This window comes from Tursiops truncatus, chromosome 13, assembly GCF_011762595.2.
Source record: "Tursiops truncatus isolate mTurTru1 chromosome 13, mTurTru1.mat.Y, whole genome shotgun sequence".
NCBI lineage: Eukaryota > Metazoa > Chordata > Mammalia > Artiodactyla > Delphinidae > Tursiops > Tursiops truncatus.
Window position 1 is genome coordinate 46,150,307 of NC_047046.1, and position 24,964 is coordinate 46,175,270.

General features: G+C 35.9%; 1 protein-coding gene across 1 annotated transcript in view; it reads left to right on the top strand.

Annotated features, from left to right (window-relative positions):
• Positions 1 to 24,680, top strand: part of DSG1 (desmoglein 1) — a 41,683-nt gene extending 17,003 nt beyond the window's left edge. The window contains exons 6-15 of the mRNA XM_019930454.3: positions 1,597 to 1,763; positions 6,701 to 6,835; positions 7,143 to 7,328; positions 9,488 to 9,747; positions 11,171 to 11,310; positions 13,634 to 13,912; positions 15,131 to 15,264; positions 15,500 to 15,572; positions 17,393 to 17,598; positions 19,675 to 24,680. Of these exons, the coding sequence (XP_019786013.1) occupies positions 1,597 to 1,763; positions 6,701 to 6,835; positions 7,143 to 7,328; positions 9,488 to 9,747; positions 11,171 to 11,310; positions 13,634 to 13,912; positions 15,131 to 15,264; positions 15,500 to 15,572; positions 17,393 to 17,598; positions 19,675 to 20,715 (2,621 nt within the window). The 3' untranslated portion in view covers positions 20,716 to 24,680. The remainder of the gene's footprint in view (positions 1 to 1,596; positions 1,764 to 6,700; positions 6,836 to 7,142; positions 7,329 to 9,487; positions 9,748 to 11,170; positions 11,311 to 13,633; positions 13,913 to 15,130; positions 15,265 to 15,499; positions 15,573 to 17,392; positions 17,599 to 19,674) is intronic.
• Positions 24,681 to 24,964: the final 284 nt, after the last annotated feature.

The window sequence follows — 24,964 nt, forward strand, 5'->3', positions numbered from 1 at the left end:
TGAGGTGGATGGACCTAGAGTCTGTCATACAGAGTGAAGTAAGAAAGAGAAAATCAAATACTGTATGCTAACACATATATATAGAATCTTAAAAAAAAAAAAAAGGTTCTGATTAACCTAGGGGAAGAACAGGAATGAAGACACAGACATAGAGAATGAGGACACGGGCGGGGGAAGGGTAAGCTGGGACGAAGTGAGAGAGTAGCATTGATAATATATACACTACCAAATGTAAAATAGATAGCTAGTGGGAAGCAGCTGCATGGCACAGGGAGATCATCTCAGTGCTTTGCAACCACCTACAGGGATGGGATAAGGGAAATGGGAGAGAGACACAAGAGGGAGGGGATATGGGGATATACATATGCCTATAGCTGATTCACTTTGTTATACAGCAGAAACTAACACAACACTGTAAAGCAATTATACTCCGATAAAGATGTTTAAAAAAAAAAAGAATGTTTGTTGTAAAAATTCACAAAATATGAGTAAAAACACAATAGAAATGCGTTCTTTGCTCTCCCTAGCACCGTTTTTCAGGGGCAAGTACCATCACTAGTTACTTAGGTACATACTTTCTATAATCATGTAAATATATATAAACGTGTTTCCAAAGAAGAAACAAATGTGACCATATTTTACATACTTATCCACAATGTGAGTTTTTATCGAAATATATTTTGAACATATTTCCATATTAGGAAATACATGTTTCTTCATTCCTTTTAACAATTTCATTAGATTTCATTGTATGAACGCACCAGAATTAATGAATTAAATGCCTCTGAAAACATTTAAAAAATGATGCTGAAATGAATACACACACAGAGATTGAGGGAGAGAGAAATGGGAGCTGGTAGTTGGTGTCTACAGACAGGCCAATTGTGCTTGGAACAGAGTTGATTGTAGAGAAGTCTAGTTTATGAATGCTGGAAGCTTTTCACATTCTCCACTGTTCTTCATCAAAACTGCTAATAAGATTACTGGAAAAAGTGAGGGATAGGACAAAGTAGGTAATTAAACAAGCATTTTTTTAAACCTACTAGTTACTTAGCATTTTACTAGAGACCACGCAAAATACAACAATAATATATATTTATTGAATGTGCACTATTCAATAGGAACTTCACATGATTTTCTTCATATAGATGTTTAATTCTTTCATTAACTCAATGAGGATGGTACTATTATCATCCCTGTTTATAGATGTGGAAACTGAGGCCAAGATCACATAGCTAGAAAGTGCTATAGTTGGGAATGAGTTGGTCTGGCCTTATATCATTTTGTTTCACCATAGCAGCCTTTTTAAAAAAGAATTATACTAGAATAAGAAATGAAAAGGCAGAAGAAAATATTTCTTTGTTTTCTAGCTATCAGCAATGTCTAAGGTCCCTGGTAAAATGTGATCTTTTCATCAAGACAAAGGTATAGAAAGGAGCTAAGATATTGGTATGTCGAAGCAGTAGAAAGGGAAAATGACAGAGTGCCCATTATATGGACCAACTAACCCTAACACCTTGTGGGAAAAACAATATATATTATACTACAACAAAAATTCAAACTGTCCATTTGCAATCAATTTCTCCTAATTTCTAGATACACTGGTGATGATGCTCAATGCTACTGATGCAGATGAACCAAATAATTTGAACTCAAAAATAGCCTTCAAGATCGTAAGACAAGAACCTTCTGATTCACCAATGTTTATTATCAACAGATACACTGCAGAAATTCGAACAATGAATACTTTTCTGGACAGAGAGGTAATTCTTTTTTCTTTGAGTGAGCTGTAGTCTCAAAGGAACTGATTCTAAAAGAAAGAGTTGTAAGAAAAAAAAAAAGAAAACAGTACTTTAAAATTTTAATTACATAACCTTTTCACATAATGGTAATGACATAAATATCTGTGAGGTGAAAAAAATAGGAATCCCTCAAATAGATTTTATACTCATTTTTCATTTAATCTTACTTAGCATTTGTCTCAATGTAAGAAAACTACATTCTGAGAGTACATAAAAATACACACAAGGTAGAGGCAAAAGCTCCTTTTTTTTTTCTTTTAAAGTATGTCCTATAATGAAATAAATTTAAGAAACAATTGCTATTATGTCTCCCATCTTGGTGAGTCGCAATGAGTGTGAACACGGTAGAAGCTCCAAGAATTTTTACAGGCTAAGAAACTTGTTTATCTTTCCTTTTTGTTTTGTTTATTTGTTTGTTTATCTTTCTTTGAGCCAGCATATCCTAGGCGCATTTAAGAGAACCCTTTTTTTTTTCTCTTCCTATATCTCACCTACTGACAGCCCACTGAGTACTTTGGGAAATGAATCACAGAATCAGAATGATGGATAGGAATTAAGTAACATCCAGGCCAGTCTTTTCATTTACAAATAAAAACATAATTACTGATTGTTACCAAATTAGAACCAGCATTGCATGGTTTCCATAATGTCATGTGGTCCCTTGTTTTAATTTTAAAATATCAACTTTTTCCATTACGTTTTTTAATGTGGATAGAATATAACTGATGTGCATATATTTTAGAGTTATAAATGAGGAAGTTTTATTTTCTATTTGATATTTAATTAAATTTCATTTTAAGTATTATACTTATTTTAAAATGACATCTCCCTGCTAATGATTCCTAGATTTAGGATAAATCAGATTATTTTAACACTCTTTATTGATCCAAATGCCATCAGTTTCTAGGTTACCATTATGTCCTTTTTTACTTGTTTGAAAATTACCATAAGAAGAAATTGACTATTTAGGTATTTCTCTCTCAAACTTTCTTAAAGGGCCCAGTGGGTTTCCTTTAACATGAAAAGAGTTGTAATGGTGAAGAGCTCTAAAAAGTAAAGGAACTCTGCAATCACTGGCAAGCCACCAGAGCAGATATTTTATTCTTTCTAATTTTTTTTTTTTGGATTATAGTTGATTAACAATGTTATGTTAGTTTCAGGTGTGCAACAAAGTGATTCAGTTATACGTATAAATGTATCTATTCTTTTTCAAATTCTTTTCCCATTTAGGTTATTACAGAATATTGAGCAGTGTTTCCTGTGCTATACAGTATGTTCTTGTTGGTTAACTATTTTATTTTTTAAACTTTTTATTGGAGTATAGTTATTAATAGTGTTGTGATAGCTTCAGGTATATAGCAAGGTGATTCAGTTATACATATACATGTATCTATTCTTTTTCAAATTACTTTCCCATTTAGGTTGTTACATAATATTGAGCAGAGTTCCCTGTGCTATACAGTAGGTCCTTGTTGGTTATCTATTTTCAACATAGCAGTGTGTACATGTCAGTCCCAAGCTCACAATCTATCCGTCCCCCCACCCTTCCCCCACTGGTAACCGTAAGTTCATTCTCTAAGTTTGTGAGTCTGTTTCCACTTTGTAAGTAAGTCCATTTGTATCTTTTTTTTTTTTAGATTCTGTATATAAGTGATATCATATGATATTGTCTTTCTCTGTCTGACTTACTTCACTTAGTATGATAATCTTCAGGTACATCCATGTTCTTGCAACTGGCAGTATTTCACTCTTTTTAATGGCTAATATCCATTGTATGTATGTAACACATCTTCTTTATCCATTCATCTGTCAATGGACATTTAGGTTGCTTTCATCTATTGTAAACAGTACTGCAATGAACGTTGGGGTGCATGTATGCTTTCGAACCATGTTTTTCTCCAGATATATGCCCAGAAGTAGGATTGCTGATCATATGGTAGCTCTATTTTTAGTTTCTAAAGGAACCTCCATACTTTTCTCCAGAGTGGCTGTACCAATTTACATTCCCACCAACAGTGTAAGAGGGTTCCCTTTACTCCACACCCTCTCCAGCATTTACTGTTTGTAGATTTTTGATGATGGCCATTCTGGCTGGTGTGAGGTGATATCTCACTGTAGTTTTGATTTGCCTTTCTCTAATAATTAGCGATGTTGAGCATCTTTTCATGTGCCTTTCGGAAATCTGTATATCTTCTTTGGAGAAATGTCTATTTAGGTCTTCTGCCCATTTTTGGATTGGATTGTTTGTTTTTTTGATATTGAGCTGCATGAGTTGCTTGTATGTTTTGGAGATTAATCCTTTGTCAGTTGCTTCATTTGCAAATATTTTCTCCCATTCTGAAGGTTGTCTTTTCGTCTTATTTATGGTTTCCTTTGCTGTGCAAAAGCTTTGAGGTTTCATTAGGTCTCATTTGTTTATTTTTGTTTTTATTTCCATTTCTCTAGGATGTGGGTCAAAAGGATTTTGCTGTGATATATGTCATAGAGTGTTCTGCCTATGTTCTCTAAGAGTTTGATGGTGTCGGGCCTTACATTTAGGTCTTTAATCCATTTTGAGTTTATTTTTGTGTATGGTATTAGGGAGTATTCTAATTTCATTCTTTTACATGTGGCTGTCCAGTTTTCCCAGCACCGCTTATTAAAGAGGCTGTTTTTTCTCCATTGTATATTCTTGCCTCCTTTATCAAAGATAAGGTAACCATATGCATGTGGGTTTATCTCTGAGCTTTCTATCCTGTTCCATTGATCTATATTTCTGTTTTTGTGCCAGTACCATACTGTCTTGATTACTGTAGCTTTGTAGTATAGTCTGAAGTCAGGGAGTCTGATTCCTCCAGCTCTGTTTTTCTTTCTCAAGATTGCTTTGGCTATTCGGGGTCTTTTGTGTTTCCATACACATTGTGAAATTTTTTGTTCTAGTTCTGTGAAAAATGCCAGTGGTAGTTTGATAGGGATTGCATTGAATCTGTAGATTGCTTTGGGTAGTATAGTCATTTTCACAATGCTGATTCTTCCAATCCAAGAACATGGTATATCTCTCCATCTATTTTAATTTCTTTCATCAGTGTCTTTTAATTTTCTGCATACAGGTCTTTTGTCTCCTTAGGTAGGTTTATTCCTATATATTTTATTCCTAGATATTTGCAATGGTAAATGGGAGTGTTTTCTTAATTTCACTTTCAGATTTTTCATCATTAGTGTATAGGAATGCAAGAGATTTCTGTGCATTAATTTTGTATCCTGCTCCTCTACCAAATTTATTGATTAGCTCTAGTAGTTTTCTGGTAGCATCTTTAGGATTCTCTATGTATAGTATCATGTCATCTGCAAACAGTGACAGCTTTATTTCTTCTTTTCCAATTTGGATTCCTTTTATATCTTTTTCTTCTCTGATTGCTGTGGCTAAAACTTCCAAAACTATGTTGAATAACCGTGGTGAGATTGGGCAACCTTGTCTTGTTCCTGATCTTAGGGGAAATGGTTTCAGTTTTTCACCATTGAGAACGATGTTGGCTGTGAGTTTGTTATATATGGCCTTTATTATGTTGAGGTTGGTTCCATCTATGCTCACTTTCTGGGGAGTTTTTATCATAAATGGATGTTGAATTTTGTCAAAAGCTTTTTCTGCATCTATTAAGATGATCATATGGTTTTTATTCTTCAGTTTGTTGATGTGGTGTATCACAATGATTGATTTGCGGATATTGAAAAATCCTTGCATCACTGGGACAAATCCCACTTGATCACGGTGTATGATCCTTTTAATGTATTGTTGGATTCTGTTTGCTGGTATTTTGTTGAGGATTTTTGCGTCTATTTTCATCAGTGATATCGGCCTGTAGTTTTCTTTTTTTGTGGAAATTGTGTCTGATTTTGGTATCAGGGTGATGGTGGCCTCATAGAGTGAGTTTGGGAGTATTCCTTCCTCTGCAATTTTTTGGAATAGTTTCAGAAGAAGAAATCCATGTTAACTCTTCTCTAAATGTTTGATAGAACTTGCCTGCAAAGGCATCTGGTCCTAGACTTTTGTTCGTTGGGAGTTTTTTAATCACAGTTTCAATTTTAGTACTTGTGATTGGTCTGTTCATATTTTCTATTTCTTCCTGGTTCAGTCTTGGGAGATTGTACCTTTCTAAGAATTTGTCCATTTCTTCCAGGTTGTCCATTTTATTGGCATACTGTTGCTTGTAGTTTTCTCTAATGATCCTTTGTATTTCTGTGGTGTCCTTTATAGCTTCTCCTTTTTCATTTCCAATCTTATTGATTTGAGCCCTCTCCCTTTTTCTCAGAGCAGATAGTCTTAACCTGGCATTTGTGGAGAACCCTCAAGACGTCTCTAACTATGAATCCTCTAAAATTATATCCACAACTTTGAGTGAGGATGCATATATGCATGTGTCTGGGAAAGGCTTCATGGCTTTTACCAGCTTCTAAAAATTTAAGTACCTTTGTGTAGAATCAAGAAAACAGATCATCAATAACTGTACTGCCACCCCCCAAAAAATGCAAACCATTTGCTATCTCTTTATTCTTCAGGGGTTGATAATTTGGGGTACAGAATTTTAATTCCATAAATTCTTAGTAAATCTTAATCTCTCCCCTCCTGATCATTTTGTTCTTCTTCACCCTTTATGAACTTTTTCAACATATAATAAGGAATGATGTCTTTTAAAATTTTTGCTTCTTTTAAATGATGCTGAATAAGAATTTTTGGGAATAGAAGTGGCAACTTCATATTGATTCATGTGAGATTTTCGAATTTTCAATATTCTGTGTTACCTCTATCTTCATCATAGATTTATGTAAATGTTGATCCAACATTTTAAAAGATCCTTGTATGAGACAAAATAAAAACTGTCTACATCAACTGTGGTATTGTTTGTTGTGTGTATTTTTAGCAATATGGCCAGTACTCTCTAGTTGTAAGAGGCTCAGACCGTGATGGTGGGGCAGATGGTATGGCAGCAGAGTGTGAATGCAGCATTAAAATCCTCGATGTCAATGATAACTTCCCATACATGGAACAGTCATCAGTAAGTATTAGTCCTTGAATTTAACAACAACTTTAGGTTCATTACCTTCTAAAATTTGTTCAAACAATTCTATTTATATACGTACATGTTATCTTTAGTCACACACAACCCAAATGTACACAAATATTTCATCTCATGTTTGTCTACGTAATACATATGAAAAAACCCCTATGTGAACAATGAAAAGTGAGACCACAAACATAGATCTCTTTCCTATATCATGAATAACTATAAACATTCTATATAAAACTAATATAGTTCTATTTCTCACATAGTTTGTGCTAAAATTTTTTACTTCTTGTTTCAGTATTCCATAAGTATTGAAGAAAATGTTCTAAATTCAAATTTGCTCCAGATTAGAATAATTGATTTGGATGAGGAGTTCTCAGCTAACTGGATGGCAGTCATTTTCTTTATCTCTGGAAATGAGGGAAATTGGTTTGAAATAGAAATGAATGAAAGAACAAATGTGGGAACGTTAAAGGTTATTAAGGTATGGAATAATTATCCTAAATATTTTGTTTTCTTGGTTTTTTTCAAAGTGTTAATCTTAAAATGATGTTAACATTTCACAAACTTGAGTGGGTGAAAGAATAAAAATTACTGTGTTTTAGAATTATACATGATATAGAGCTTTTTTATAGAGAGTTTTTCTGCTTATATAATTTCATAAAGACAGGCATTGAACTTTTACTTGAAACTCTTTTCTAGCAATACAATATTCCCTCACAGATCATACATTTTTAAACACAAATCTTATTTTATGCTTACAACAAAGTACGATTAATCCTTAAGGTTTTGTTTTACACATTTGAAGAATATTTTTTGAAGCAGATTAAACATTGCCTAAAAAAAAGTGTCCCTGTCAACACTGTACATCAATTATTATTCATAATAACATTCATCACATAAATTAAAAGTTGTTAGTTCATCCAGTGTGTTTTCACAGAATTAAAATTAAATTACTGTAATTGTAGGATTATCACATTCTCATCTCACTTCTGCAGCTGACCCAGGCTTATTACAGACATAAGTATACTAGAGACTTGGTCCAAGTCATAGAGATTTGGCCCAAGTCAACACAGTTCTCCTGTGTCCCCTCTACATTACCGATCCACCACATTTACCTGCAGTAGAATTTTCTCTGAGATTCGAGGGGGAAAAATGTCTGACTCCTAGGGAGCTGATAGTGAAGATTTCACCCTGTGCTACAAGACTTGTCAGTCTATTTTTTAAAATCTGCAATAGCTGTGCATGGATTGTACATGATGCATGCAATATGTATTCCTCATGGTAAAATGTAATCTCTTTTTAACTGTTTTCTTCCTTCAGAATTGCTCTGGGAAATAAACTCCTAAGGAATTCTGTCCCCATAGGAATGTGTGATCATTTGTCTCATATGTCTTCATAAAGTGTCACCATGCCTACAGCTTCCATTCACTGAGGCAGTGTGCGGATGATTTAGTTTATTCTCTACAGCATCCCTGTAATATAGGTTATATGCCCACGTTATAAATAAATACACTGAGGTTCAGAGAGAGTTTGTAACCTGCTCTGTTCTCATCACTAGTAAGTAGGACAGCTGACATTCAAACCTAGGCTTCTCTAGCTATTAAGTTCACATTCTTTCCACTACACTATCTAGGTTTCCCTGCTGGGGAAACTGAGTCCTAATCTATTTCACCCCAAACAATGATATTACTTTAGAAAATTAATTGATCTATCTGGCCTCAATATCTCTGTCTGTAAAATGGGAATAATGTTCATTTTTCTCCCAGACATGACATCATATATTAATTCTTTTGTTAGGATTATATATATATATGTAATATGTGTGTGTGATGTATATGTATACATAATTTTATAGCCATTCTTGGAGTTGCAAATAAAGCTAATATTAGAGCAAACACTGAACATTTTAGCTAAGTAGAGAGCTCAGTGTGTGAATCGATGGTCATCTAAACTACTGTTATATGAAAATTTAAAAAAATATAGTTGGTATTTATAGGCATAATGCATAGTTGTGGATTTTATGAGTAGTGGATTTTGACACCGTCTTTCATAATGAAAATGACTACTTGATAATTTTATAATATAAAGTGAATTTTTCCAGGATATGTTGAATAAAATATGGATTTCTTTTTATTATTTATATACATTCTATTATTTGATTTATTGAAAGAAGTCACATATACATTGTAAAATTTCTTGTACATAGTTCTTTATGGATAAAATCAGTCAAATGATTGAACCTATGATATACTTGGCCCATTCTTCCTAATAAATAGAGCTATTTTCTGAGAAACCTGAAATGATAGCATCTAACATAAACTCTCTTTGTTTGCATTACAAAATGCATGGATTTGACCACCTGTATTATTTTAAGTTTTTTAGTTTGGTGGACAATTAGAACTCATACATTTTCAACTTTTTCAACAAAAGATCCAAGACAATTGGACTTTTTCTTACTGTATTTTCATGTGTTTGTATTGAATTGAATATAAAGTAAGAATAGAGTGTGTATTTATATGTATTTATATTTAATTAAAGAAAAAGATGTAAGAATTTTTTTGCCTATTATCAAAGAATATCTCTTTCCTCTAGAATGTTTTTTCCCCTTATAGTAAAACTATTTCAATATGTATTTTCTAGGCCCTAGATTATGAAGCTACGAAGAATCTTCAACTTAGTCTTGGTGTTAGAAATAAAGTTGAATTTCATCAATCAATTAAGTCTCAATATAAACTCACAGCAACTGCAGTCTCTGTGACTGTGTTAAACGTAGTTGAAGGCTCAGTGTTCCGTCCAGGTTCAAAGACATTCGTAGTAACTCGTGAGATGGGACAAAACTATCAATTGGGAGACTTTATAGCTACTGATCTGGACACAGGTCTACCTTCAACCACTGTTAGGTAAGACTGACATTTTCCAACTAATTTTCACCACATATTGAACTTAAGTAAATATGTTCTTTTTAGAAAGTATCTGAATTAAAATATTTGTCACTATTTTTGAAATTCAATCATAAAACGTACTAATTGGGGGAATTGTTACCTAATTTAGACTGTTTAACTTAAGAAAATATAAAAATTTGCACAAAATGTAAGATGGAAAAATGTGAAGGTTTAAAATGTGAAAATATTTTATCTGGAAAGTTTGATGCTCCTGTGTTTATATATTTTATTGACCAGTTAGCTGATTACTACATATCATGGTTATTCCCCTTGGAAAATTTGATGGATTGATTTTACCATTGCAAATTTGCCCAGATTGAAATCAATTAGATTTAGTTAACGCATTTCAGATACTTTCTCTCTTTAATCAGCACGTAATATTGGTCAACGATAACCTTGATATGAAAAATTGGTTACATTGAGGAAAAATTAAGCTGTGTAGTTTTTTTTTTTAACTCTACGTATCCGAGTGTTTCTACTTGATCAATAAAAATCTGTGTGTATATGTGCACACGTATTTTGCAAATGTGCTTGTGATCAGGAATAATGGTGGAGTGGAAAGACCTCACAAATGAGTTTTAAAAGTTCTTTCTGTGTGTTCCTCTCACTCCATGTGAGTATTTCAGTTATAGCTCTTATCACACTGCACCGCCATTACTGATAAGCTCTCTTGTACTCCACAGATGTGAGTTCACTGAGGGAAGACCACACCCCTATCTGACTGCTTTCCAAGTTCTATTTCCTGAGTTTAGCACAATGCCTGACACAGAGAGCTATCTAACCAATGTTTGTCTAACGAACATATAAATGAGAAGGAAAACTTCAAAGTCAAAGATGAGAAGAGAAAGAGAATAGAGAATAGGATAGAGGCATGAGACAAGGACAGAGTTTGGAATCCACAAGAAGTCCTGTATATTCACTGTGTATGTGGAGAGGGGAGTGGAAATAGGGAAGGGATGAAAGCCAAGCTGCTGAAGAAGTAACTTCTTTGGTAAGAGAATAGTTTAGAATTAGCAGCAGCCCAGGAAGTTGCAGCATCTGGGCTGTCCAGGACAGTTCTGATGCTACCAAAATCAAATGAAAATGAGACTGCAGGCGTCAGAGGGTTATTCGTACATCTAAGTGGGCTAGATGTAATAGACATTCCATCACAAGTGGCTGCTCAGTAATTCTTTTTTCTTAAATTTAAATCTTCATCCATTTCTGAATGGATGGGGGCTGAAACTGCCCCCCCCCAAAATAAAGTCTCCAATAATTGAAAATTATATCCAGGAGTTACAATTACTGGCTGGAAACATGGTTTAAAATCAAAATCTCTCTTTCTCTACCCCCTGACTTTAGATAGCTAACATTAATTTGTACCATTGTCTTTCAAATACAGATATGAAATGGGAAGTAATCCAGCGGACCTAATCGCTATTGGCTCAAAAACGGGCATCATTATTTTGAGAAATAAAGTTACTGTTCAACAATATGAAATACTTGGGGGGAAATACGAAGGAACAATTCTATCTATAGATGGTAAGAAATCAATTTAATTTTTTCCCGTCTACTGGAAGTTATATATACATTCAGAAACTAAAATTTTAATTACTGTCTTTTGAAGTAACCCTTTTTCCAACAAAAGTTATCATATTGGGTATTATACAATCAAATCCTGAATGATACAAGAGGCATTATAATTTAGGGTTAAGACCGTGAGCTCTGGAGTTAGACTGGATTGGTATCTCGTACCATCACTTACTAGCTCTAAGATTTTAGAGAAGTTATTTAACCCATCTATCCCTCAGTTTTCTCTTCCATAAAATGGGCCAATAACATTATGGATTTAGAAGTACTTAAGGAGTTACTACATATAAAGCACTAGACGAGTGCTGACATTCAATAAACGTTAGTTGGGCTTCCCTGGTGGCGCAGTGGTTGAGAGTCCTCCTGCCGATGTAGGGGACACGAGTTCGTGCCCCGGTCCGGGAAGATCCCACATGCCGCGGAGCGGCTAGACCCATGAGCCATGGCCGCTGAGCCTGCGCATCCGGAGCCTGTGCTCCGCAACGGGAGAGGCCACAACAGTGAGAGGCCCACGTACCGCAAAAAAAAAAAAAAAATATATATATATATATATATATATATATAATAAATGTTAGTTCGTATTAATGTCAGTAATAGAAAATTTTTAATTTTACTGTAAAATTATTTTCAAACAGACCCAAAGCCAAGTTAACTTAACTTTACATGATCCTTGGAAAGTTGATGTACAATTTTGTGTAAACAATTTGGAATTAGCATGCTTATATTACTTTTCAAAACCAACAAAATTAAATTAGGCTAATCACTAGGAGGGAAGTTCCTCGAGGCTAATTCTAAGCAATATTTGCTACTTCAGTTTCTCTTCCTCCCTTCTTCCTCCTTCTCTCCCTTTCTTCCTCTTTTTCTTTCAATTGTCCTAAGAAGGGATTGACAATTTCCACTTGCTTCACAAGTTTAAAAGAAATAAAACAGCATTTCTTTAAAGTCATTCAACAATTCAGAATTTTTACCAAATTATGCTGGTCTTCTCCACAATCAGTCAAAATAAATGTAGTTTTTAAAATGTTTATTACAAATCGAAATGTTTATTCCATCTACATATAAAGTTTATTTCAGTGCTGAAATTGTCTTAAGCAATTGCTAGTTTCCTCCTTTTCTTACATCCAACATCAAGCTTAATTGGACACATGAAAGAGAAATTGGAACTTTAATTTACTAAACTGTAGGCTGATGGCAAATAGGGAGCATTCCCTTTGTCATTAAAAAATACCACCTTCTGGGGATAAACATTAGATCTGATGATAATAATAAAAATAACAAAAACAGTAACAGTACAATAGAATTGTTGTATTCCAACAAAACAGTAACAATAGAATCAGCATAGCTGGGCTGAAAGGGCTTGGGCTTTGATATCAGATAGACTGTATGTAAAGCTATCTCTGTTATGTACTTCCAGGGATATCTTTATTCATTTATCCAGAAACTAAGTATCGAATTCTAACCAAACGTCAGCCATTGTGCCGGATTCTAGAGTGACATCAATGGACAAAGTCTAACAACAGCGCTTACATCTATATAGTAGAAATAATAACAACAATAATAGTAACTTGCTGAAGCCAACAGCAATTGTGGAACCATTAAGTTGAAACAAATCACAGATGTCTCTCCTCCTGTGTTTCGTCAACAAACACAATAATTTACTGAAACTTTGAAGGATAAGAAAAAAGCAAATTTGGAGTATCTGCTTGTGAAACAAAAGTGCTTCATTTTATTGATATGAAGATTCCCCTCCCCCAACAGTGCCAAATTCCCTCTCCTATGAGTTGTTTGAACTGTTGGTTGTGAGTTTGAGGATATGCTACTTTATCAGTAGGAGATTTTTATACAAATGACTGACCAATCTGCCCTAAGTCTGTTGGTTTTGTCAGCCCATCAAAGGAAAAAAGACAAGAACTGAAGATGAAAGACAGTAAAACAGCAAGCAAAATCTAGTCTAATACATGGGAGGTGTGCAACACATGGTCTAGAAATGTCTCCACAGTGGCTTATGACACACTGCTGACCAATACATAATGTGGTGCTTACTGTGTATGTTTCTCAACACATAGGACAGTTTTTCTCAAGCACTAATATTTATTCGTAATGGTTTGATTTAAAAACTGAGTCACAGACAAGAGACAATATGCGGAGTTACTGGATTGGTGGGAATAAACACATTGAAATAAGTACTGATGCAAAGAGAAAATAGTTTTGTATTGTCCAACAATTATTACGCTAAATGTATAAAATATTTCTTTCATTTTAAACCTTGTTACAGATGCTCTTCAAAAAACTTCTACTGGTACAATTATTATTAAACTTGAAAGTGATTCCGGGAAAGATGGTGCACCGTCTAATGATAATAATACCAGTACTAGCAGAAATGGCCTTACTTCCTCAGATGTTACCATTGATACCAACAAAAACGTTGGCACTGTTAGCACAAATACTTTTGGTGTAGGTGGCACCACTGCTTTTCGTTCAATAAAAGAGGATAATGTATATTTTGGTCCTGCTGGCATTGGACTACTCATCATGGGATTCTTGATCCTAGGATGTAAGTACTTTAACAGTCCTGTTTTTATGTGCCCCCTAAAAAATTGTGGAGAGGAAACAAGTTTTCTGATCCTTTGATGACATATATTTTACAAATCCTTATTTTGTGCAATTATCAAGAAATTTCTATGTTTGGTGTTGGGTTTATGACATGAAAAAAAACATCAAACAACTTGACCCCTTAGAGTGCAGTGGAGGATAAAAACTTTTTTGCTTTGAATCTCAATGTAATAGGAAAGTACCATAACAGACAGGTTCAAATTGCTATTTGAGTGAAGAAGACAGTCAGAAATAACTGACTGAAACAATCAGAAAAGGCTACATAGAGAAAGTAAACTCTGAGTTGGGTTTTAACAGATGAATAGGAGGTAGCCTAGTGGACAAGAAAAGGGGAACAGAATATAAGAAGAAAAAAAATCCATGTGCAAAATCCCAAAAGAATGAGAGTGCAAGTAACTGAAATAAAGGACTCCAGCATAGAAGAAATAAAGGATGTACTTGAGAGCATGGTGAGAGTCGAGTCTAGAAAGATAGGCAGGGGCTAGACCTTGAAGGGATTTCATGCTGTGCCAAAGCTGCACAGCCTAAGGAAAGGAGAGCAAAATAGATGAAAAATTAAACTCCAGCTTCTAAATTCAATTGTCTGAGTCCCTCAAAGTTTACCCAAGTTTTCTGAGCCTTGCTTTGGCCAACTGTGAAATAATAAAACTTACTTCACAACAATACTTAGATAATGAAAAGGAAGTACCATGCATGGAAGCATTTAGAGATAGACCACATTGTATGGTCACTAGAGTGGACCTAGTCAAGGATCTAGACATGAGGGTATAACATCCAATGGATTCTGTAGGTGGTCTTTAACATTGCCTTGGATGATGATAGAAATTAGAGTGGCGATGAGCCAGATGCTACAGTCTCTGAGGAATATTTTTCCTTTAATATTTTCCTAAGTAATGACAGGGAAAAGACTCATCTGCTTTAATAGTATAATATGATCTGTAATCTGAATACTATATAACAAGTAAAAATTGATTGCGGTCTGAGGCTCACATTGATTTTGGTATCTCACCATTATTCAGCTTGTTTTCTGAAACTTTCATAATAATGTTAGAATCAAATGGAGTTATATTAGGGGTTCAAATTTAATCATAAAAGCAGGTTGTTTTGTTTTAATATGGTCCCACTGCTAATTGCAATATTCCTATCTTTTCACCATCAGTGGTCCCACTTTTGTTGATGTTTTGTGACTGTGGAGGTGTCCCTGGTTATAGGGCCAGCTTTAAGCCTGTTACCGAATGTACGGATGGAGCAATGCATTCATGGGCGGTGGAAGGACCGCAGCCCAAACTTGTGGTAAGTGCTCACTAACAGTCTAGGTTGTTATTTGTTCTGGGATAGCCGATGGGGAAAACGAAGAGAAAGGTACATCAAAATTAGATGACAGTAACCGGGGAAGCCTTTCTAAATGAGGTTCAGATTACTTTCAGTATCCTTTTAGAAAATGTGAGGTAATTTGAGAACAAACCCAGTGTATAATTATTGAAAGAAAAGAATCATTACAAATGGGAAAATGTTTCCTGTCCTTTAGGATTTGACCAATATCGGTGCACCACAAATACCACCCAATAATGCAGATACTATTGAGTGCATTGACAACTCAGGTAAGAAAAATTTTTTTTAAGTTTTCATAGTTCAAATGACTAGCGAGGAACTCTATTCTCTGTCTTTGCATACCTTACCATTTCTCAATTGTCTTATCTTTACAATTGTTCCCATCATTCTTTTTTAAATGACTAATTTGCAAATTAAATGATAAAGAAAAACCTACAATACTTATTATTCTTTTAGGTTGCATTTTTTTAAATCTTCTTCAATCATCAGAGAGTACACAAGAGATGACCTGATTAGGATTTCTATAAATAGGAGAGAAGTACTGAATTGTAACCAGAAGTCAATTTTGGCTGAGATTTTTTGGTCTAATAGAGCAATTTGAATTAAAGTACAGCCCTATTAAATAGACGTATGCTCATTTATTGAGGCTAGCATCTGCCTCCACAATTCACAAAATCGGTCTAAGAAAAAGAGGAATAAATTTTAAAAACTCATATCTTTGAAAATAATTGTACTGTCTTGCCTTATTTCAAGGTAAATAAATATTATTGATTCTCTTATTTTTCATTCAGTCTTTTTCAAACTTGTGATCATGACTTTTCCACTTTGAACTCTTCAAAATGTAAAAGACATAGGAATGTTTATGACTTATAGAACTGGACCACATTCAGAAGAGTGGAGATGCTAGTCTGTAAACTTATTTCTCCCCCTGAGGTGTCCATTATTGTTAATGACCCCAACACCCTCCACCTAAAAAGCAGAAACTCATTTTTGACTCCCTTATCTCCCTATTCATTGACACTCAGTCAGTTCTCAAGACTTGTCAAATCCTCAAATCCACCAGGATTTATTTATGCATTTATTCTCTCATTAAGTCTACAAACCTTGAACAAAGCACAGTGAGAGGCACCAGAGCAAGAAGTATGAAACACTATACCTAAACTCAAGATCTTCAAAATATGAAAGCCATAGGACACCTACCCCATTGTCAACACTTTCTCTGTCCATGGCACTTCCATAGTCTGGGCCATCCTTTTATCTCACCTGCCTGGAATTTTGTAACAGGCTTCTACTCACCCCTCACAATCAAGTGCAAATCCCAGAGTCTTCATGCAAACCCATCCCCTCACCATAGCCATGGCCTCTTCTCTGAATGCCCTGGAGGCCCTGTGCTTCTAATAATACATTGAGTATTCTTATACTGTTTTTTTTCTTAAGTTTTAGAATTTGGGTATTTTCCCCCAATTTGAAATCAAACTCTCTAAGGCATAGATAGGGTTTTATAACCTCTGTGGAGCCCCCGATCCCAGCACAACATATAGTAGTATCTCAAATAATTACTGAATTAACAAATTGATTAATAATATTATTTTGAACTCAATATCATATTTGCATCTCCTTTCTTTATGTATTACCTTCATTTTTATTTATTTATTTATTTATTTTTGGCTGCATTGGGTCTTCGTTGCTGTGCGCGGGCTTTAGTTGTGGCGAGCAGGGGCTACTCTTTGTTGCGGTGCCCGGGCTTCTCATTTTGGTGGCTTCTCTTGTTGCAGAGCACAGGCTCTAGGCATGTGGGCTTCAGTAGTTGTGGAATGCGGGCTCAGTAGTTGTGGCGCACTGGCTTAGTTGCTCCTTCCTGGACCAGGGATCGAATCTGTGTCCCCTGCATTGGCAGGCAGATTCCTAACCACTGTGCCACCAGGGAAGTCCTGTATTACCTTCATTTTATTTCTTTGCTCACTCACAACTGTGTACTTAAATGGAGAAACTATACATTACAGTAAGTTACTAATTTTTAGTTTACAATACGCTAGAGAAAAAACAGTTTACAGGAGAAAGTAAAATTTAATTTGATCAACACTTTTAGGGGTTTACACAAATGAGTATCATGGCAGAAAAATGCAAGATCTTGGAGGAGGAGAAAGAACGACAGCATTGGAACTGGTGGATGGAGTTAAAACATCAGGACAACCTAAGATATGTCAAGAATATTCTGGAACATTAAGAAGTTCTGTGAGGGACTGTAGAGAAGGAGGGCTAAATATGAACTTCATGGAAAGTTACTTCTGCCAGGTAAGCTTTCTATCCCCATGCCTTCCTTTCCATCCTGCACCCATATCTCTACCCCAGGCCCCCACTATTTCCCAACAGGGCTTTGGTGCGTGTTTCCTAACTAGGTTCCCAGCCTCTGGTCTTTACACCTGACAATCTATATTCCTGCTGAATAGTATTTCTCAAACTCTGACTTGAGCACTTTACTCCCCCACTTTAAAACAACCAGTGGCTCCCAGCTCTGTTTTGTCTGTGGCGTGAAGTCCATCCCCTTCACACAGCAATTAACCAATTGACCTCTTCCCTCGCACCCTGACATCTCCAATTATTCCTTACCAGCCACCCTGCTTGCCAAGCCCCTTTGCCTTGTTCACACTGGTCTACTGCCCTCCATGTCTTTGCTTATGCTGTGCTCATCCTGCAACGCTTTTACCTGATCTTCTCTCTCACAAACCCACACTCATCTTTCTATCCGGTTCAAACACCCCTGCTTTTCTGAAGTTTTTACTGTGAATCCTCTCATCCAAAATAGCGTTGATGTTTCTTTACGTGTATCTCTGTAGTACTTTGTTTGTACATTTTATAGAACATACCATTGCTAAAATCTGTTGGTTACATGTCCACCACTGTTTTTAGTGCCTCGTCTGCATGGGCTCTACATTATGTTGCCAATACCTGGCTCAGTTCCAAGCACAGAGTAAACATGCAATAAGGGTGGGTCCAAGAGCCGTAGTACATTTCCAGGACATTCTAAGAACCAGAGAGAATTAATTTTGCCATCTTCAGGTAGAGACAGAATTTCCCGTGGTTCTACCCCATGTGATACTTAAACCTTCAGATATTTCCTACCTCTGATACTGTCTCTGATACATTTATGTCCTTCTACACACGGGCCTAAAATACAGTCATTAACTCTCCTAATGAGAGGGTGGCTGATATTTTGAACTGAACTAGTAGTAAAAGCCTTCCAAATAGCAGCAAATAATAAGGGGACAGTTGCTGAAATCCATAGGTATACTTCCTATCCATGTCCCTACAAATGAATATCATTTTCATGAAACGTTCCATTTCTGCCTCACAACTTTTGCACTTGTATCTCCTTCTGCCCAGAACACTCTCTCTGCTTTACTGTCCCCGTGACTTTAGTCTCTGAACAACCATCACTTTATGAGATGCTGTCCCTGAACTCTCTGTCTGAAAGAGCAACCCTATCCCTCTCTACTCCTTTACTCTGCACCTCCTAACAAATACGTTTATGTGTTGTCTGGCTCATCCTACTGAACTGTAAGCCCTGTGAGAGAGGGACTTTATCCGGTTTTGTTCATTACTTTATTGCCAACTTCCTAAGAGAGTGTCTGCCGAACAGTAAGGACTCAAAAACTATTTTTGAATTGAAATGGCACAATGAGTTGGTTTGCTAATAAAGGTATTTCTGCTTAACCTGTAAGTTTGCAATCCAACATTACAAACAAAAGAGATGCAATAAAAGTACACACGTCTGTGAGCTTTCACTTTGAATTGGAGGAGATTCTATTTTTAAGAACTGTCTTTGGTCACCTTCAATTCTGAATCCAAAAGTGGCATAGACCCAGAGTCAAATTTTCCTGTTATTTTGCTTAAAAAGCCACACTGAAATAAATCTTCATGGAACCACCATATTCACTTCATCTGAAGGAAGAAAAGCACAATTCTGAATGAACCCAAATCAACTATGAACTACCTAATTTAAACAAATCCAAAAAAATACACAATTTTGGTATACTTTAAGTTCAATGTTTTTAAGTATACCTCCTTCTAACTTGGTTGCAGAATCATTCACGTGATTCCTTTTGTGCTTTTGTGTCCCAAGTGCACTAAGATGAAGAAGTCCATCTAAATAAATATCAAAATGTATTATCCAAATTACAGTTAAAATAATTCCTAACCAAATTCTTTCAAGTAATTACATAATAACTTCTAAAGAGTCTCTAGAAGATGTTAGAATTTTGTTTTATATATTTTTTTTGGTAAAGCTCTGGAAAAAAATAATGATAAAGACCTCTATTACTGTTAAAAATGTATTCATCATTTCATTTTCTCTTTCTTCTACAAATTCAGAAAGCGTATGCTTATGCAGATGAAGACGAAGCACGCCCATCCAATGACTGTTTGCTCATATATGATATTGAAGGTGTAGGTTCCCCTGCGGGCTCTGTGGGTTGTTGTAGCTTCATTGGAGAAGACTTGGATGACAGCTTTTTGGATACACTGGGGCCTAAATTTAAGAAGCTGGCAGATATCAGCCTGGGAAAAGGAGTGGAACCATATCTAGACCCTGATCCCTCTTGGCCACCTGACAGCACTGAACCGATCTGCCCTCTGCAGGGAACAGAGCCCATTGGTAGTGGACACCCACACACCTCCCCACATTTCGGCACCACCACCACCATTTCTGACAGTAACTACCCCTCGGGACCTGGGGTACAGCATCCTATTCCTGATCCTCTGGGCTATGGTAATGTCACTTTAACTGAGTCTTACACCACCTTGGGGACTCTGAAGCCCTCTGTCCACGTTCACGATAACCGACATGCATCAAACGTGGTGGTGACAGAGAAGGTGGTCGGCCCAATCTCTGGTGCCAATCTGCATGGGATGTTAGAGATGCCTGACTTCAGAGATGGGTCAAATGTTATAGTGACAGAAAGGGTAATAACACCTGGTTCAAGCCTGCCCTCCACTTTGACCATCCCTGATCCTAGAGAGTCTTCAAATGTAGTAGTGACAGAAAGAGTAATCCAGCCAACTTCCGGCCTAGTGGGCAATCTGAGTGTGCACCCCAATTTATCAAACACCCACAATGTGGTTGTGACAGAGAAGGTAGTTTCAGGCTCCGGCATGACTGGCATTAGTGGCCCAGCTGGGCTAGGTGGAGGCAGTGGCATAGGCAGCAGTGGCCTGGTGGGCAGTGGTGCTGGCATTGGGCTGAGCAGCCTGGGAGGGGGCGGGGGCCTGAGTAGCAGCATCGGGGGCACATCCACCATTGGCCACTTGAGGGGCTCCTCTGAGCATCACTTTAGCAATACCCTAGGATCTGCCCCCCCTATCACAGCCCGAAGTCGAATCACAACGTACAGTACAGGACAATATACCAAGTAGCCAGGACCCCAGCACGCTTTTGCTCAGTGATTGTGATTTAGGTTTAATTCCCACCACCCAAAAACTAACAGTGTGATTTATGACGCACAAGCAGGTGCTAAGAAAATTGTGGAACAAGGTGAGACACCTCAGTGAGAAAAATAGATGGAAATAGTGCTGTTGGGCAAGAGCTCTCCCGAGCATTTGTAGACTTTTTTCTTATAGTTATACTAACAGAATCATGACCGTGAACTAAAACTTGAGGCAGGGTCTTCTTTGTGCCTGGATGGCCTGTAGGGTCTTCTTGGCTTTTGTGTGGCCTGTAGTGTATCTCCAGCACATGGAATAAATAAAACTTGGTCATGTAAAAGCACTGGCCTTAAGATGGCAATTGGCATCGTTCTCCTTGCTCTGGTTTGAATTGCCATGTAGCTCAGGCGATATTTAAATAAAACTAAACATGCAATATGCGCTCAAGTATGTGGGAAGAATTTGAAATATGCCCCAAATGCCTTGTCAATTTTGCAGATAATATAAATAAAAATCCAATCACATATTTAGACCAGGGTTAACCATTAAAGAAAAAAAATGGCTACTCTGCCAAGTCCACAAGCCACCAAGCACTCCCACCTTAATAACTGCACCAGATGAAACAAACTTCAAATTAGGAAATGTTTCCTGGGAGGGAAATTCCATAAGAGGGTGGCAACATAGTGAGATTGATTGGGAGTGAACTGGCATCGTCTGAGTCTAGATCTTGAGATGGGGCTTCAGCTATAATTCCTATGGAGTCAAGGACTTCTCTGATTCTAGTTTGTGTCTAGTGGTAGATGCAATATTGACGCATATTGCATACTGGTGAAGTTGCAGGATATCACACGCATTTTTCCCTTTACCACTGTGACTCTGACTTAATAAAGGAAAACCTGCCAAGTATACTTCTCAGGCTGAAGCAAGTCACACCTGACATGGTAAATTACCTTCCAAAGAAGTAGACGGGAATCGCATTGTATTTTCAGATTGTGTTTTTAGTAAGTGTTATTCATTTATATACAGCTCTTTATTACACCTCTCCTAAGATAAAATAATTGACTTACACTGAGCTGTGAAAAAAAGCCTGCAGTATAGTTACGCTTTGGGGAAATTTTTTAAGGGGATCTAAAAAAGAGTTTTTAGCACATGTAAAATATTTAATGGGGGAAGTTAGAATTGTTCACTAAATAATACCGTACTATTAGTTTTAATTGAGTTTAGTACTTTTTAAAATAACCCTCTGCTGCTATTTTGAAGAGATCAGCTAGGAACTTTTAACAGAGTTTATGACATTGTGTTAATGGGAATGAAATTGTACTAGACAATCCAATTTCCTTACTCTATCCCACCTCCTAACCGAATTTTCTCACTAACCTAAATTTTACTTTCCTGATTTGATTTGTCAATAAGCTCTTGGATTATATATGCTCCAATTTATAGTTTCTAAATTATATAGTATACTTTTCTAACTTCAGAATTTAATAATGTCCTATTTATGATGAGTCATTTCTATGAATTTGCTACATAGTGTTACCTGATTAAAATCTCTAAATAGAATCAAAGCATTCTTAGAGGTAAATTTACTATTGTATGGTAGAGGAATTTTTTTCTCTTTTCTAAATTCAATGCTAATATTTGCTCACTAATGTGAAACTGGATATGGCAAAAATATTTTAAGGATTAGTCCCCCCAGTTACTCAAATTTCCCAGAGTGTTACAAGATCAAAGAATAGTTATTGGACTTCCAACACTTGTCAAAGGGGGATGGCGAGTGAATTATTTTACCCAGAGCTATTTCCCTCTATGTTATAGCAGATGATGTCAATATTTTCAAAGCCACAATACACATCTTATTTTAACTCTGTACACTATGTAAAATTTTGATAGTCTGTAGCATGCCAAAATGCAGAGGTGTAAATAGAATCATTCACAGGGAGTCTTTTTTTAATTTCTTTCTCCCATTTGGAGGTTCCATTAATAATGGGTAATCTTTACAGAAATAAAGTCAAAAGCTACTTATTGAAATATACTTGAGTATGCCTGGGTCCAGGAGTTTGAAGAAATAAAAATAATAATAATAATAATTTTTTTTTTTTTTTTTGCGATACGCGGCCCTCTCACTGTTGTGGCCTCTCCCGTTGCGGAGCACAGGCTCCGGACGCGCAGGCTCAGCGGCCAGGGCTCACGGGCCCAGCCGCTCCGCGGCATGTGGGATCCTCCCGGCTCGGGGCGTGTACCCGTGTCCCCTGCATCGGAAGGCGGACTCTCAACCACTGCGCCACCAGGGAAGCCCAGAAATAATTATTAATTCATTGTTAGTATTTGTCACTTTGATATGACATATCATCAGAAGTGTTTTCTTAAGACTCCTGATATCTTCCAGAAATGTTTTTTAGATTGTCTGACAAATGCCAGAGCAACCATCCTTAATAACTATCGTTATTAAGATCCATTAGTTACATAAAACCATGGGAGATACAAGGGAAAAAAAAAATGGCAGTATTAGTCATCAGTCTTTCTAGGAAGATACTTTCAAATCAGACTCTTTTTTTCATGTTTACACATTGATGTTCTAACTCTTTATCCCTAAATTTTAAAATTACCTTTTTAAGACAGCAACCATTCTAACAGTCATTTAAAGGCATGTAATTGTTTTTAATGAACAACCTTTAGGAAGAATTTAATTCTTCTCTTTAGACGCTTTACTCTAACTCACATACTTTACGTCATTCCATAGACGTAAAGGTATGAAAATTATTTTATAAGTGAATAGTTATAATTCAAACCCATAATGAAAGCTGAGTCTCAGATCAACTTGCTCCTAACAAAAGAGAAGGAAAAAAGAGGGATTTAATCGTTATGTGTATATAGTTTGAAAACAAAGCGTTTAATATTTATAAAACATCTCCCTTTCCAAAGAGGTAGTCCTTAGAGGCAAAAATTAGTGTATTATAAATACTTTATTATTTAATATCAACCAAAATACCATCTTGAGCTAATTTTGACATTGAATTCCAAATACATCTACTACATATTATTAGCCTCTCTGTATGTTGACTGATGTAAATGTATTTGCTCTGAAAAATTTACGGAAAAAGTATCTATTTCAGGTTATTTCTAGGGCTTCATTTGGACATCTGTTCTACATTTGTATATAAAGTTTTTAGCCTCATAATGTTCATTCAATGTATAATGTTCTGACAGAATTTTAATTATATCGCTTCAAAAATTACATATTCACTCTGACTGGATGTTTCTAGTTATAGACACAATTCATTTCTGAATTTATACCAACATTTGAATGTCAGCCAGTGTATAACACATATGACAGTCTTCAACTTTAGCAAGAGTTTAAAGGTGTTATAATCTCGGCTAAAATGGCCCCGGCTTTTTCAGAAAGACATTTGAAGCCCAAAACAAACTTTTGAAAGTATTGCCACATTTCCCCATGCCTATTTAATCAATTCCAACCTTTGAGGGGACTTCTGGTGTTTGTAAGACCTATTTCACACTGCACTAGAATACACCGGTCCATATAGATTATTAGTATCCATGAAACAGAATCTGTCTTCCAGTTCCAGATTATTCAATTCATGTTAGGACAAAAGCATAAATGGATCAACCTGTTCTCCATCAAATAATTTTAAAACAATGAATAATCTATTGTTTAGGTGTCTATATTCCTCCACCTAGTTATATTTGAATTACTAAACACTGTCATCAAGCTGTACTTAGTCTAACCTATTTTTCTTTCGCTATTTTATGAGTATTAGACTTTAATATTCATCTTGGGTGATGTTTACAACAAGGTGCTTTCCTTCAAGTTTCAGTATAAAAACTCTTGGATTATTTGGGTGTTAGTTCCTTGCTTGGTCATCTGTTGGCTACTTTAAGTTGGTCTGTAATTTCTAAAGAGTTATGTTTACAGCAATAAAATGCTTAATATGCCTTCATTACCTTTTCTGAATTGCAAGGTGGGGATGGGTCTTAGAATATAAGGAATAATTAGAGATTATCAAATCTAGTTATTATTTTCAGTCCATAGAGATCATTATTTTATTTTCACACTGTTAAGGTTTTTCATTTTCTGTTTCCTAAATCGTTTTTTCTCATGTTTACTGGCGAGCCTGCTCTCCAGAGTACTGCTTAGTAAATGTCAGAACACAGCGTTAAGCAGCCTCATGCAATAAGTAAATGATCAATAACGTGCATTTTAAGCTTTTATTTGATACTTTTA